Source organism: Felis catus, chromosome D3 (genome assembly GCF_018350175.1).
Source record: "Felis catus isolate Fca126 chromosome D3, F.catus_Fca126_mat1.0, whole genome shotgun sequence".
In the NCBI taxonomy this organism is placed as follows: Eukaryota; Metazoa; Chordata; class Mammalia; order Carnivora; family Felidae; genus Felis; species Felis catus.
The window spans coordinates 43862480-43878704 of record NC_058379.1 but is presented as its reverse complement, the minus strand read 5'-3'; the positions used below and the strand labels follow the sequence as shown (position 1 = coordinate 43878704).

Below are 16225 nucleotides of genomic sequence, written 5' to 3'. Positions count from 1 at the left end.
TAAAGTAACAGTTATATTGCCTTCAGGTACAGCACATACACTATATACAGGCTATACAGTTGACTGAGAGGGAAAAGGGGAAATAAATTCTTGGAGGAATTAAAAAAATTATACTACTACAAAGAATGACACTGAACGACCTGCTATGTGGAAAAGCTACAGGCGCATCTTGACCCTCAGAATTTATTAATAGTTATATACTGGGAAATAGAGAACTTCCTCCTCCTGACAAGTAAATGTGACATGATTATTGTCTTTACGCTGCATGAGAAGCTGATGTAAAGACCAGGATGAAGACAGTGGGATGATGAATCGTTGCACTGAAAAATTTTGTGGGTTTTTTTTTCAAGCTATGCTCTTAGAAGTTTAAGAAAGCTGAAAGCTTACAGATACAATTATAATCTGAAGAAAATTTAAAAGGCGATTGAAGAAAATAACAAAGTATCTTTCATATTGGTTTAAATTATTTTTCAGAGTGAAACGCATAAATAACCATAGAATAACCACGGAGTAAATCGCTCTAAACAGTAGGGAGGACATATTTCATTTAGTGTACTGAAAAACTGGTATTAATTAGGAGAGGGGGTAACCTAGTCAACAAATACTGAACATCTGCTATATTCTGAGTACTATTCTATTTCAGGCATTAGGAAAACATCAGTGGTCAAACCAACAAAAGTTCTTCTAGTGGAATTGGGGAGTCCAAATCAATGGCATTTTATGATATTGTTATACCTCCTTAATGTAACTGTTTATATTAATTTAAAGAACAGGTAAAATGAATTACTTTATTGATTTAAATCAAACTTTAAAGAATTTCTATAATTAGGTAATTTTATTAGTATTAGTGTTATTTCTCTATCTTTTTTAAAAATTTTTTTAATGTTTATTTTTGAGAGATAGAGACAGAGCATCAGCGGGGGAGGGGCAGAGAGAGAGGGAGACACAGAATCCAAAGCAGGCTCCAGGCTCTGAGCTGTCAGCACAGAGCACGATGCAGGGCTCAAACCCACAAACCGTGAGATCATGACCTGAGCTGAAGTCAGACGCTTAACCGACTGAGCCACCCAGGCGCCCCTCTCTATCTTTTTAAAAATCTATATTATCTGTGATTTTGCTATGGTGTACTTAGATTTAACATAAACACTTTGCTATCTTTTCCTAATCCTAATGGCTCCTATTTTATAGTTATTGTTGAAAAAAAAAAAAGAGGAAAGAAAGAAAAATTGAAGTCTGTAGAACTTATTGTTCTCTGCTTCCCTTTCCCTCTTCCTACCCCTTCTTTACTTCCCACCCCTAAAATACCAAGAATACTTTTATTGTGAACTGACCTCTCTGACCTGCTAAGCTTTTAAAAATTATATAATAGTTATAATTCTTTTTAACTTTTTTGACACTCCAATTTTCTTTGGCAGTATTGCATACCTTTTCCAAATAATACTTCTTTTCGTAGTTTTACCACTTACATATCTACAAGTTATAATGGCAATTAATCTTCACCATCTCTTCCTTGATGGTGTGGTCGCAGGGTACAAAATAGCTTGAATTTTGGCAGATATTCCATGAGCTTCCTGATCTTATTCACTCTTTGTAAAAGGTTGGTAATTGTGTCCCTACTTTCATTTCTTTTTTTTTCCTTCTGCTCTAAAACTTTTTTTTGTTTGTTTTTTGTTTTTATTTAATTTATTTTTTTTAATTTACATCCAAGTTAGCAAATAGTGCAACAATATTTCAGGAGTAGATTCTTTAAAATGCCCCTTACCCATTTAGCCCATCCCTCTTCCCATACTGCCTCCAGTAACCCTCTGTCTGTTCTCCATATTTAAGAGTCTCTTATGTTTTTGTCCTCCTCCCTGTTTTATATTATTTTTGTTTCCCTTCCCTTATGTTCATCTGTTTTGTCTCTTAAGGTCCTCATATGAGTGAATTCATATGATATTTGTCTTTCTCTAATTTCGCTTAGCATAATACCCTCTAGCTCCATCCACGTAGTTGCAAATGGAAGATTTCATTCTTTTGATTGCCGAGTAATACTCCATTGTATATATATACCACCTCTTCTTTATCCATTCATCCATCGATGGATATTTGGGTTCTTTCCATACTTTGGCTATTGTTGATAGTGCTGCTATAAACATTGGGATGCATGTGCCCCTTTGAAACAGCATGCCCATATCTCTTGGATAAATACCTGGTAGTGCAGTTGTTGGATCATAGGGTACTTCTATTTTTAACTTTCTGAGGAACCTCCATACTGTTTTCCAGAGTGGCTGCACCAGTTTGCATTCCCACCAGCAGTGCAAAAAGAGATCCTCTTTCTCCGCATCCTCACCAACATCTATTGTTGCCTGAGTTATTAATGTTAGCCATTCTGACAGGTGTGAGGTGGTATCTCATTGTGGTTTTGATTTGTATTTCCCTGATGATGAGTGATGTGGAGCATTTTTTCATGTGTTGGTTGGCCATGTGGATGTAGTCTTTGGAGAAGTGTCTATTCATGTCTTTTGCCCATTTCTTCACTGGATATTTTTTTGGGGGGTGGATGTTGAGTTTGATAAGTTCTTTATAGATTTTGGATACTCACTCTTTATCTGATATGTCGTTTGCAAATATCTTCTCCCATTCCGTTGGTTGCCTTATAGTTTTGCTGATTGTTTCCTTCACTGTGCAGAAGCGCTTTATTTTTTGAGGTCCCAATAATTGATTTTTGCTTTTGTTTCCCTTGACTCCAGAGACATGTTGAGTAAGAAGTTGCTGTGGCCAAGGTTAAGGAGGTTTTGGCTTCGTGGATTTTGATGGCTTCCTGTCTTACATTTAGGTCTTTCATCCATCTTGAGTTTATTTTTGTGTGTGGTGTGAGGAAGTAGTCCAGGTTCATTTTTCTGCATGTTGCTGTCCAGTTTTCCCAGCACCACTTCCTGAAGAGACTGTCTTTATTCCATTGAACATTCTTTCCGGCTTTGTCAAAGATTAGTTGGCCATACATTTGTGGGTCCATTTCTGGATTCTCTATTTTGTTCCATTGATCTGAGTGTCTGTTTTTGTGCCAGTACTGTACTGTCTTGATGATTATAGCTTAGGACTACAGCTTGAAGTTTGACTACTTTCATTTCTGATTTGTGTCTTCTGTTTGTTCCCCTTAGTCTGCTAAAAGATTTGTTGTCAGTTTTGTTGATTCTTTTTTAAAAAGTAGTTATTGGTTTTGTTAATTTCACTATTAATTTTCTATTCTTAATTTTGTTTATCTGCTACTGTAATCTCTGTTGTTTCTTTCCTTACGGTTGTTTCTTTCCAAACTAAGCTCTGGGCTTAGTTTGCTCTTTTTTCCTAGTTCCTTAGGGTGACAGCTGGGCTATTGATTTGAGACCTTTCTCTTTCTCTCTTTTTAAGTTTGTTTATTTATTTTGAAAGAGAGAACACAAGAGGGAAAGGGGCAGAGAGGAAGAGAGACAGAATCCCAAGTGGGCTCTGCACCATTAGCACAGAGTCCAATGTGGGACTCGAACTTGAACTACAAGATCATGACCTGAGCTAGGATCAAGAGTTGGATGCTTATGGGGTGCCTGGGTGGCTCAGTCAGTAAGCGACAGACTTTGGCTCAGGTTATGATCTTGCAGTTTACAAGCTGGAGCCTGACATTGGCTCTGTGCTGACAGTTTGGAGCCTGGAGCCTGTTTCCGATTCTGTGTCTTCCTCTCTCTGTGTGCCCCTCTCCCTGCTTGTTTTCTCTTGTTCTCTCTCTCTCTCTCTCTCTCTCTCTCTCTCTCTCTCTCTCTCTCTCTCTGTCTCGCTCTCTCAATTAAATAAAACATTGAAAAAAAAAAGTCAGATCCCCCAAGAGATCTTTCTCCTTTTTTTACATAGGCATTTACAACTAAAATTTTTCTGACTACTGCTTTTGCAAAATCCTTTAAGTTTTGGTTGTTCATTTTTATTTGTCTCAATGCATTTTTTCTAATCTCCCTTGTGATTTCTTCTTTGACTCCTTGTTTGTTTGTTTGTTTGTTTGTTTTAAAGAATATGTTATTTTAATCTCTTTGACATCAACTGTAGCAACTTCTTACTAGATACATCTCTGGAGGCAAGGGAAACAAAAGCAAAAATGAACTATTGAGACTTTATCAAGATAAAAAGCTTCTGCACAGCAAAGGAAGTAGTCAACAAAACTAAAAGACAGTCTTTAGAATGGGAGAAGATATTTGCGAATGACATATCCAACAAAGGATTAGTATCTAAAATCTATAGTGAACTTATCAAACTCAACACCCAAAAAACAAATAATCCAGTTAATAAATGAGCAGAAGACATGAATAGACATTTTTCCAATGAAGACATCCAGATGGCTAACAGACACATGAAAAGATGCTCAACATCACTCATCATCAAGGAAATACACATCAAAACTACAATGAGATACCACCTCACACCTGTCAGAATGGCTCAGACTAACAACACTGGAAACAAAAGATGTTGTCAAGGAAGTGGAGAAGGGGGAACCTTCTTACACTGTTGGTAGGAATGCAAACTGGTGCAGCCACTCTGGAACACAGTATGGAGTTTGCTCAGAAGGTTAAAGATACAACTACCCTATGACCCAGCCATTACACTACTAGGTATTTTCCCAAAGGATGCAAAAATACTGCTTCAAAGGAATATATGCAGCCTGATGTTTACAGCAGCCTTATCAACAGTAGCCAAATTGTGGAAAGAACCCCATGTACATCAACTGATGAATGGAAAAGGAAGATATCACACACACACAGTGGAATATTATTCAGCCACCAAAATGAATGAAATCTTTGGGTGTTTGGCTGGCTCAGTCAGAAGAGCATGTGGACTTTTGATCTCAGGGTCATGAGTTCGAGCCGCACGTGGGGTGTAGAGATTATTTAAATAAATAAATAACTTTTTTTTAATGAAATTTGCTATTTGCAATGACATGGATGGAGCTAGAATATATTATGCTAAGTGGAATAAGTCCGAGAAAGACACATACCATATGATTTCACTCATATGTGGAATTTAAGAAACACAACAAACGAAGAAAAAAAGAGAAACAGACCAAGAAACAGAGTCTTACCTATAGAGAATGAACTGAGGGTTGCTGGATGGGATGTGGGTGGGTGATGGGTTAGATGGGTGATGGGTATTAAGGAGGGCACTTGTTGTGATGAGCATTGGGTGTTATATGTAAGTGATGAATCACTAAATTCTACTCCTGAAACTAATACTATACTGTATATAAACTAACCGGAATTTAAATAAAAACTTAACAAAAAAGAAAGCATATTATTTTCAACATACTTGTGAACCTTCTGGTGTTTCTATTATTGATCTTGTTTCATTCCATAGTGGCTGGTTTGTATGATTTCATTCTCTCTAAATTGCTTAAGTTGTTTTTTTGATCTAACATATAGTTCTGGAGAATGTGTCATGTGCAGTTTGTAATCTGCTCTTGGTGGTGGAGTGAGCTTTGTACGTCTGTTACATCTAATTCATTTATGATGTTGCTCAAGTCTTGCATTTTCTTATTCATCTCCTGTTTGTTTAGTTCATTTATTGAAAGTGGGTTATTGATGACCCCATTATTTTAGAACTGTTTCTCCATTTATGTCATTTTTTACTACAAATATTTTGGAGCTGTGTTGTTAATGTGTTGTTTATAATTGTTGCACCTTCTTGATGAGTTGACCGTTTTATCAATGTCATCAATATGTCCTGTTTTTCTTTGTCTCTTCTAACCATTTTACTGATTTTGTCTGATGTTAGTATAGCCACGTCAGCTCTTTTTTCCATGGAATATCTTTCATTCTTTTAACATTTTTATGTCTGTGGATCTAAAGTGAGTGTCTGTACACTGCATATAATTGGATCAATTTTATTAATCCATTTTTCAGATCTCTACGTTTTATTAGTGACTAATTCGTTTACATTTAAAGTGAATACTGTATGTAAAGACATCTGCCATTGTTCTATTTTCTGTATGTCTGATTTTTTTCTGTTCCTCATCTCCTACATCATTGCCTTCTTTTGTATTTAATGCATTGTTTTATAGTGTACTGTTTTGATTCCCTCTCTTAATTCCTTTTCCATATATTGTCATTTTCTTATTGTCATCATCCTGGGGATTATATTTAACATCCTAAACTGATAACAGTCTAGGTTGAATTGATACAGTTTACTGTCAGAAGCATACAAAAATTGCTTCTATACAGGTCTATTTTCTTCTATGTTGTTGTCACAGATTGTATCTGTATATATTCTGTGCTCATTAACATAAATTTATAATTATTTTACCCATTTTATTTTAAGTCATATAGGGGGAAAAGTGGATTTATTTTTTTTAAGTAGATTATATAACAAAAATATATAAAGCTGGCTCTTACATTTATCAGTGTAGTTACTTTTATTTCTTTATTTCTTTGTAAAGGTTTGAGTTAGTGTCTAGTGTCCTTTCATTTAAACCTTAAAAACTCTAACATTTCTTGCCAGACAGGTTTACTAGCAACAAACTGCTCTTTCTTTTATCTGGGGATATCTTAATTTCCCTGCATTTTTGAAGATAATTTTGCTGGATATAGAATTCTTGCTTGACTCTTGTTTTCTTTCAGCACTTTAAAATATGTCATTCCACTGCCTTCTGACCCTCAATGTTTTTGCTTAGAAATAGGTTCTTGATCTTATTGAGGATTTCTGATGTATGATAAGTCAGTTTTCTGTTGTTTTCAAGATTCTTTGTCTTTTCAATGTTTATTATAACATGTCATGGTGTAGATCTGAATTTCTTACTTGGAGTTCTTAAATGTATAGATTCTTAAATTTCATCAGTTGGTTAGTTTGGAGCCATTATTTCTTTAAATATTCTTTCTGCCCCTTTCTCTACTTCCCTGGGACTTTCCTAATGTATATGTTGGTATGATTTATGGTGCCCCAAAAGTTGACTTTTTCAATGTTTGCTTCTTTTCCTCTACTTGATAATTTCAGTGGTCCTATCTTTAAGTTCACCGGTTCCTCTGCCTACTCAGATCTGCTGTTGAACCCTTGTACATTTTTACTTTTAGCTATTGTACTTTTCAGTACCAGAATTTCTATTTGGTTCCCTCTTTTTCCTTTTTGGTATGTTCTGTTTGTTAAGATACCATACTCCTCAGTTAGTTTTTGTCCATGGTTTCCTTGAGCACATTTAAGACAATTTATTTAAAGTCTTTGTTTAATAAATCTAATACCTGGGTTTCCTCAGAGATTTTTCTGTCATTTTCTGTGAATAGGCCTTACTTTTTCTGTTTCTTAATATGCTTTGTAACTTTTTATTAAAAACTGGACATAATAAATATTACAGTGTTATAAACTCTGGAAATCCAATTTCTCCCCTTCCAGGTTTGCTATTATTGCCTGCTGTGGGCTTCAGTCATCCATTTGTTTAGTGACTTTTCCAGACTGTTTTTACAAAGTCTGTATTCTTTGTCATGTGTGACCCCTGAAGTTCCTTTCCCATTATTATCTCATTGGTCAGCCAGTTACAGTTGCCGGAATGCCAACATTTACTAGCTTCTCTCTTCATTAAGCATTCCCCTGCTTGTTGCAAGTCTTTTCTTAGATTTCAGAGTTATGAAAAAGTTGCTTATGATAATTTTTGCCTGCATAATAGTTATTTCAGTGGAAAGGTAGCTTCTTAGAGTTCCTTACTCTGCCATGTTTTTATGGCGTCACCTGGATTCTTTCTTATAAAACATGGTTCCTATATTCCCAGTTATTTATTGAAAGGTAAATTTTTATAGATAGACTACTGTATATATCAATGGTAACTCTGTAAAGCTATCTTTATACTTACTCTTATTTATTCTGAAGTGATTATATGGTATCTATAAACCCTAAATGTTTTACTTTGAAAGTAGAAGAAATATTACTTTTATAATTCTCCCAGGATTTCCCCTACTTGTACCTCAAAATTTAAACAGAATTTGTCCCATTTTAAAACTGTTCTGAAATGGCATGTTATCTGTATTTCCTTATTTATTTATTAATGTTTGAGAGAGAGCACATGTGAGCAGGGGATAAGGACAGAGGGAACAAGAGAGAGAATCTTAAGCAGGCTCCACGCTCAGTGCGGAGCCTGATACAGGGCTCAGTCTCATGGGCATGAGATCACAACCTGAACTGAAATCAAGAGTAAGGCGCTTAACTGAGTCACCGAGGTGCCCCTACTGTGTTATCTATGAAAAGACTAGATACATCTGAAACAGCAAGAAAAAAATCACCAAGCATGCTCTGCTTCCTTTTAAAATCATTCTTATATGATAATTTTCAAGTAGGGTTTTTAGCCTCAACACTAGACCAGATAAGTCTTTTTGTGTGTGGCTTACCCTGAACTTTCTTGGATGTTTAGTGGTTCCCTGGTCTCTACCCACTAGATGCCAGGAGCATACCTCCCTCAGTTATAAGAGCTCAGTCATTGCCAAATGTCCCACAGGGGGGCAAAGTTGTTTTAAAAATGAGAACCACTGTTTAAAAGTACAATTTATGCCAAGACCATAATTGGCTTACATACTTTATAAGAAGAAGCAACTTTCCTCCCACTTCATTTTACAAATTAGGCAGTTAGTAGTATTAGGAAACTAGAATTGTCTAGTCAGGACTGCAGTTCTCCTGGTCATTAAGAAGAGAGAATGGTGGAAAAGGTCTTTTCTCATTCATTTTTAGTTAATATTATAGCTTCTTTGGGTTAAATATGTTTCATTCTCAGATTCATCAGATATTTCACTGTATCTGTGATGCGCATCAATAGTTATTTCTTGCCTGGAATACCCAGATAATTCGTTAGAAAAATGATTCCTTTATATAAAAGATTAAGACTGTGAAACCAGGTCAATTATTTTTTGTTGCTCATCTTCATCTTTTTTAAAGAAACATGAGATGATTATATCTAAAATAATTATTCAATGTTTAGTTGATATTTCCATAATGTTTTATTAATACTACTGTATCTTTAAAAAGCTTTTTCTCTAAAATGTATTTTTACGTGTATTCTCTGTAGCCTATTCAAGTTCCAAAATAAAATAGTGGTAATATTAGTTTCATGTTATTTTCTCCCATATTATGACGATTTAAGCATTGCCGTATATACTTATTAGATGAGGGGCCTGGGTGGCTTTGTTGGCTGAGTGTCTGACTCTTGGTTTCAGTTCAGGTGATGATCTCACAGATCCTGGGTTTGAGCCCCATGTTGGTGTCTGTGCTGCTGGTATGCAGATTGCTTGGGATTCTCTCTCTTTGCCCCTCGCCCACTTGTGAGTGCACGAGCACACGCTCTCTCTCTGTCTCTCAAAATAAATAAACTTAAAAAAATTTTTTATGAGTCTTGCTCTCCATCACACTTATAACTCTTGAAGATTCTGTGTACATGTTTTGTATCTCTACCCTCTTTTCCTAACAGCCATTTCATAAATACCTCATGGAGTCATCATTTAATGACTTGATTCAGGGAAGGTAGCTAGACTGAAAATAAAATTCAAAATACATTGCTCCTTGTGACTTAGTCTTATAGAGATATTGAGTTGTGGGGAAGGGTGGTTACTAACCATCTAAATTCTAGATTAATAAATATATTTCAGTACCAAATGTTATATCCAGGACTACTAAGAGGTAGGTAACCTTGATTTCTAGTTTGTTTCATTTGAAATCAATCAGTTTTGAGTACAATTTATTATGCTGTGGTTTCTGCAAAGTCTTTTGTAGAGTCCTGACTGTTTTTGCATATTTATATTATGGTATATTCTAAAATCTTTATACTTGCAATATTCAAATTAAACTTGAAGTATAGATGATAATTATAGGAGATGATTGTTTCATAGAATTGTAATGGTCAATATCAGTTGATTAATAGCCCTAATAAAATTGGGTGAAATAGGATTCAACCCATTTGGAATTTGGTTTGCAACTTATTTGTATGTAAGAAACTTAGTAGTTGGTATGGAATCTTTGCTTCACTTTATTTTTATATTAAATTTGAAGTAAACTAATTTTGTTTCCATTTTTAGCTGTAGCGCCAGTTGTACCTGATTTAAGTAGCGACATTGATACAAGTAATTTTGATGACTTGGAAGAAGATAAAGGAGATGAAGAAACATTCCCTATACCTAAAGCTTTTGTTGGCAATCAGTTACCTTTTGTAGGATTTACGTATTATAGCAATCGTAGGTAAGTATGCTAAACATTGATTTTAGGGGTAAGTACTAATTTTGTAGTCTATTATTTTCTTAGGGATATCTCAAAGTCACTTTAAGAACATTTAATGGTATATGAAGAGATAATATGCCATATTTCAGTGATGTATGATACTTGTATTATTCCATATTTCATTTCTTTTAGACTCATCCATGATCAGGATATTGTGTTTCAGAAATCATTTACTGAATGATGCACTATATATGTGTTAAAGTTACAGCAATTGGGGCGCCTGGGTGGCTCAGTCGGTTAAGCGGCCGACTTCGGCTCAGGTCATGATCTCGCGGTCCGTGAGTTCGAGCCCCGCGTCGGGCTCTGTGCTGACAGCTCAGAGCCTGGAGTCTGTTTCAGATTCTGTGTCTCCCTCTCTCTGACTCTCCCCCGTTCATGCTCTGTCTCTCTCTGTCTCAAAAATAAATAAACATTAAAAAAAAAAAAGTTACAGTAATTAATAAAAGATTCTATTAATACTTATATTTTAGTTAATCTTGTTATCCAAAGAATTCTGGTTTTATGATACACTTTGGAAGAACATATAGTTTTCTAGCATTATCATCACTATATTGATGTTACAAAGGCCTGTAAGCTTTAGTAATTCAAAAATTAAGTGATCCCTCCCCAGAAACCACTAAATGAATTCACCATATCTTACAGCATTTAGACCTTGTGACCTTGGGCAAATAACTTCAACCTTTTGTGCTTCCATTTTCTCAAAAATAGGGATGGTGATGATGATGATGACGATGATACTTGTCTCATAGGATTATTGTAAGGGTTCATTATATCAATACAGTAGAACAGAACAATGCTTTGCATGGAATAAGCACTCAGTGTTAGCTGTTATTAGTATGAGCTAATGTTAGCTTTAGTCTTCAAATCGATATGAGAAACAAATTAAACATTTAACATAATTTCAGTATGTTGAGCATTCATTCATTCATTCAAACAAACATATTTGCCAACTTATTTTTTGTCAGGGAGACAAAGATGAATAAGTACGCAGGGAGAAAGATGAATAAGATATAGTTATTGGTACCTTCTCTTAAGATGCTCGTACACTAGTGAGGAAATGGATATATTTTCAAGTGTAGCATTTTGTCATTTGAGTCAAAACTTTTTTATAAGACCCTATTCAGGCCAAGTTTAGAAAACAGGAAGGCAGATTAGTCCTGCCTTATGAGATTTCTCCAATAATACAACTTTAAGATAGTACTGAACACTTTTTGTTGTATCACCAACCAGGCAGGTAGTACTTGACTTTGATTCTAAGAAAAGTCCAGTATTTTAATCCTTTTCCCACAATATTCATGAATATGACATTGTAGCTATTTTATATTGAAATACACAGAGGAAAAAAAAATACACAGACAAGTTTTTCAGAGTGGTTTTTGCTAAAGAGTTCTTTCTTTCTGTCTTCCTGTCTGTCTATATTTTTGTACCTTTTATCAGTTATCCTCTGGCTTGCTTTCTGAACAGTTGTAATGTTGATATAAATACCCCCCCCCCCAGTGTTTTTGGATTTTATGTAGTTATATCAGTTAATCACTTTTTTTAGGTTTATTGATATAAAAGTAATCTTGAATTAAATAAACATTATACATACTATTTGTAGTACATTGTCACATACTTGATTATGTTCTCTAGTTTTTCCTGGCATCCATATGTTGCATATTCCAAACTAATTTCTGAGTTTCTCAAAAACACACATTGTACTCTGTTCTTCAGTACCACCACCTTATTGCATAATATAGTGTTGTTTAGTAATTGTTTATAACATGGTTGAAGGTGTGGTTGATCTTAAAGAATCAGCAAAATACTGATTAGCCTTAGTATAAAATGTAAGTATAATTTGAGTTATTGGCATGAAATAGAAAACTTCTGAAATTCTTACTCCTGAAATCCAAACATACTTTCAGTTACCAAGGGTAGAGATCTTTATTGCTGAAATACAGCGAAATGAACAAAGATTGTTAATAGTCTAAAGGTTAAACTTCTAGCTACATTTGTAATAATCTAAAACCTCTCATAAAGAGCTATCTAAATGACCAGATTCTATATGGAAGCAACAATGTAATATACAAAAGAACTTTGGGGGGGGGGGTGGAGTGAAAGAATGAATGGATGCGTACATTTGGTGTCCTTAATTTCCAGTGCTGCATTTTGAGAAAGTTATATTATTAACTTTGCAGAGGCTAAATATTAACTTCAACTTATATAGCATATTAAAATTTAGAAGATCTCTTAGAAAATGGTCTGATTTCCTATCTAATTCAGATTCTACTGGCATTGCCATGTGCTTTTATTTACATCACATAATGTGGAATCTCACACTGAATTTCTGAGACAGTAGTTAATGGAATGAAATTGTACTACATCTAGAATTTGTCATTTGTTACGTGAGACCTTTTTTCTACAAACCTGCTACACAGTGCCTAAAAACTGTCTTCTGATTATTTTATTCTCTAGTTGATCTGAATAATTTTCCAAGGAAAACATAAAAATGGCATATTTTCCTTTTTTTTTTTAGAACACTCTTAAAGGAACTTATCTTCTGTTTTTTACTAGTAGTGAATATGTAGTGCATTATCAGTTGCCCTAAAACAGCTAGGAAGTATATGGAGCTATTTGATATCTTTTTGAGAGTGTTCTACTGATTGACCACGGTGGCAACTATAGTGGTGGTGATGGTAGAAGTATTAATAGTGCTAGTTGTAGCATGGTAGAGGAAGTAGCAGAAGCAGTAGAAAAGGCAGCACTAGTACCTTACCTTTATATAACATTTGAGAGCTTAGAAAATCTTTTTCATATGATCTATTTAGATGTGTTTAAAAATCTCATAAGATATCTAAAGACTTCTAAAGATCACTACTATCTTATATGTTGCCTACCTTTATAGTGAATATAAAGCCATGGAGTCTCAAAAGGTTAGCAAGACATCACCAGAACTTAGGTTATGTTAACTATTTAGGCAAAAACTCTTTTTTTGCCCAGAAAGGCAATATCATTCTTGGCTGAAGAGTAATTTGGGGCAGAGAGAAAAGCTGTGCACATTTCTGTAGAAATCAACAATTCCTTATCCCCAATCCCTATTGCAAAAAGCTCTAAAAACTTTAAATACTTTGGTGATTTGTTTGGTGGCAAAAGCTGCCATAGCCTGCTCTCATGGCCGAAAACCTAATCTGAACTAACTCGAGACTATTTATAGTTTTTATTTATCCTACTTGGTATGAATAGTCATATGTGTGGCTGCAGGGATAGTAAGGTATATAATTACAGAGTGCTGCTCTGACCTAACTGGGGGTTTTATTTCATGTATGTATCACTTTTATATATATGTATCTTTACATAAAATCTTTATATAAAATAAGGAGTCATGAACTTGTACTCAATTTTTCAAAAGCAGAACAAGCACAATACTAAACCAAAAAATAAGTATGTAGTATATGTTACTGGTTATTGAATATTGAAGAGGTTTTTGGTTCTTTTAGTTCTAAAAACTCTTTTTCTCTCAGATACTTATCTTCAGCAAATCCTAATGATAACCGAAGTAGCCCCAATGTGGATAAAAGCTTGGTAGGTATTTTTTTCTTATTTTTTAAAAAGTTATTTTGTGGACAGTGTGTTTTGTGTGCATGATATTAAGTAAACATTAAGTAAGTAAACATATTTCTTTTGATTGTGTAGTTAGTGAACTTAAATTTTGATAGTATTTTTTAACCTACTATCTCCTTCCAATTTGATTTCTTGCCTGAATATCAAATGGGATATTTTATGTGGAGATAATTAATAAACTATAAATTGCTACACAAATTGACAGTGGCAGTCTTTCTAATCTTTAGATTAGGAATTTATGGTAAATCAAGGTATCAGTACGGGTCTTGACAAGAAAACAGGTAACATAAACAAAAGACTTAACTAAAGAGAGTGTTGTATATATGATGAAATATACATAACATAAAATTTATCATTTTAGCCATTTTTAGGTGTATAGTTCTGTGGTAATGGGGGCGCCTGGGTGGTTCAGTCAGTTAAGTGTCTGACTTCGGCTTAGGTCATACTCTTACGGTTTGTGGGTTCAAGCTCTGTGTCAGGCTCTGTGCTGATAGCTCAGAGCCTGGAGCCTGCTTTGGATTCTGTGTCTCCCTCTCTCTCTGCCCCTCTCCCACTTGTGCTCTGTCTCTCTCAAAAATAAATTTAAAAACACTAAAAAAAAACAACCACCTTCACATTGACCACCATCTATCTCCAGAATTTTTCTTCATCCCAAACTAAAACTTTGTGCACATTAAACTCTTTATTCCACTACCCCCAGCCCTGAGTAATCACTATCCTACTTTCTCTGTCTGTATGAATTTGACTATTCTAGACACCTCATGTAAGTGGAATCGTACAATATTTGACCTTTTGTTATTGGGTTATTTCACTTAGCCATGGTTTCTCCATGTTGTAACATGTTTCAGAATTTGATTCCTTTTTAAGGCTGAATATATCACATTCTGTGTATATACCACATTTTGTTCGTTCATTAAAAGAGAGTTTAGTGAAAGGACTATTTACAGTGCCATGAGCAGGATCAAGAGGAGCAATAAATAAAGGCTGTGAAAATACCCATTGATCAACAATAGTGGGAAACTATTGTCCCTAGTTTGAAAGGACAGGGAGAGACAGGTATTGTTGCCATAGTTCAGAAAAACCTAGCATCATCAAAGAGGAACATAGAATGTAGAACACTGCTATCACCACAGTAAGGCAATAAAAAGGTGGGGAGAATGAACACTTTCATTATCCCACCTTTTGATTTCCTACTGGTGTCTCCCATTTATTAAAGTAGAACAGTAAACCCAGGTAATACAATCTATAGATTTCAAGCCAAAGGAAGGATTGATTTCAAGGAGCATGGATTTCATGGCTAGAAAAGAGAGAAAGCAAATGGGAGAATAACCAGTATAGTCAGCACCATCTAATTTGTCCACTGAAAATTACTGGTATAAGTAATTATTAGAGACAAGAGTCCTTTTTATTGTCCATTTAGCTCATGTTCATGGGACAGAGGTTAAAAAATCTTACTTAGATTTGAGAAGGTCCTTTAGAGTTGACCAAGACTTTTCTTAAAAATACTAAAAACAGTTGGGGCACCTGGTTGGCTCAGTTGGTAGAGCATGAGACTCTCAATCTTGGGGTCTTGAGGTCAAGCCCCATGTTGGGCATAGAGCTTACTTAAAAAAATATGTTAGAAATAATTATTTGGCCATCCTTGGAGAGTTCTTTGAACTCTGTGTATTGTGGCCTACATATTATTAACTGAGGAGGGGAGTGTAAGTAGCAATCATGTTTTAAAAGCTGATGTAATTCTCTTGCTTCTTAATATATTTACTCTTAAATGTAAGATTGAACAGGTGATGTGAAGGGAAAGTGGAAAAAGGGAGAGTGAACTGTGTGAGTACCTGTTAGCTGTTTTGACCATCTATGTCTTTAAAAAAAATTTTTTTTTAATGTTTATTTATTTTTGAGACAGAGAGAGACAGAGCATGAAGGGGGGAGGGGCAGAGAGAGAAGGAGACACAGAATCGGAAGCAGGCTCCAGGCTCTGAGCCATCAGCCCAGAGCCTGACGCGGGGCTCGAACTCACGGACCGCGAGATCGTGACCTGAGCTGAAGTCGGACGCTTAACCGACTGCGCCACCCAGGCGCCCCATTGACCATCTATGTCTTTTAAATTCTCATCCTATTAGAGCTATTCAAGTTACATAGTTAACAACGGCTCAGAAATCTTTAAAGTTAAAGAATCTTTGACCTGGGGAATGTGACAATAAGGCGCTGCTGTAACCCAGCTCTCACTTATTACTTACCTGTGGGATTAGTGGTACATCGGGCTTCAAAGAATATTTAGTGGAATTGTGTTTTCTTTGGGCTGATCTTGTTCAGTGGTGATTGCCAGAAGTTTCTGTCGGTGGCTGCTGCTACCTTTTATCTTTTGCTCTGGTAAGAAAGATCACAAGGG

The 16225-nt window shown here is 35.2% G+C and overlaps 1 protein-coding gene and 1 long non-coding RNA gene across 4 annotated transcripts in view; one reads left to right on the top strand and one right to left on the bottom strand.

Moving 5' to 3' along the window:
* The window catches only part of ROCK1 (Rho associated coiled-coil containing protein kinase 1), a 158449-nt gene that overhangs the window by 67570 nt on the left and 74654 nt on the right, over positions 1 to 16225 (top strand). For all 3 annotated transcript variants that reach the window (XM_023241802.2, XM_023241801.2, XM_011288079.4), the window contains exons 10-11: positions 10038 to 10197; positions 13737 to 13797. In XM_023241802.2, the coding sequence (XP_023097570.1) occupies positions 10038 to 10197; positions 13737 to 13797 (221 nt within the window). The remainder of the gene's footprint in view (positions 1 to 10037; positions 10198 to 13736; positions 13798 to 16225) is intronic.
* The window catches only part of LOC102901124, a 77952-nt gene that overhangs the window by 11710 nt on the left and 50017 nt on the right, over positions 1 to 16225 (bottom strand). Inside the window, exon 3 of the long non-coding RNA XR_441562.5 lies at positions 16074 to 16203. This is a non-coding gene — a long non-coding RNA (uncharacterized LOC102901124). The remainder of the gene's footprint in view (positions 1 to 16073; positions 16204 to 16225) is intronic.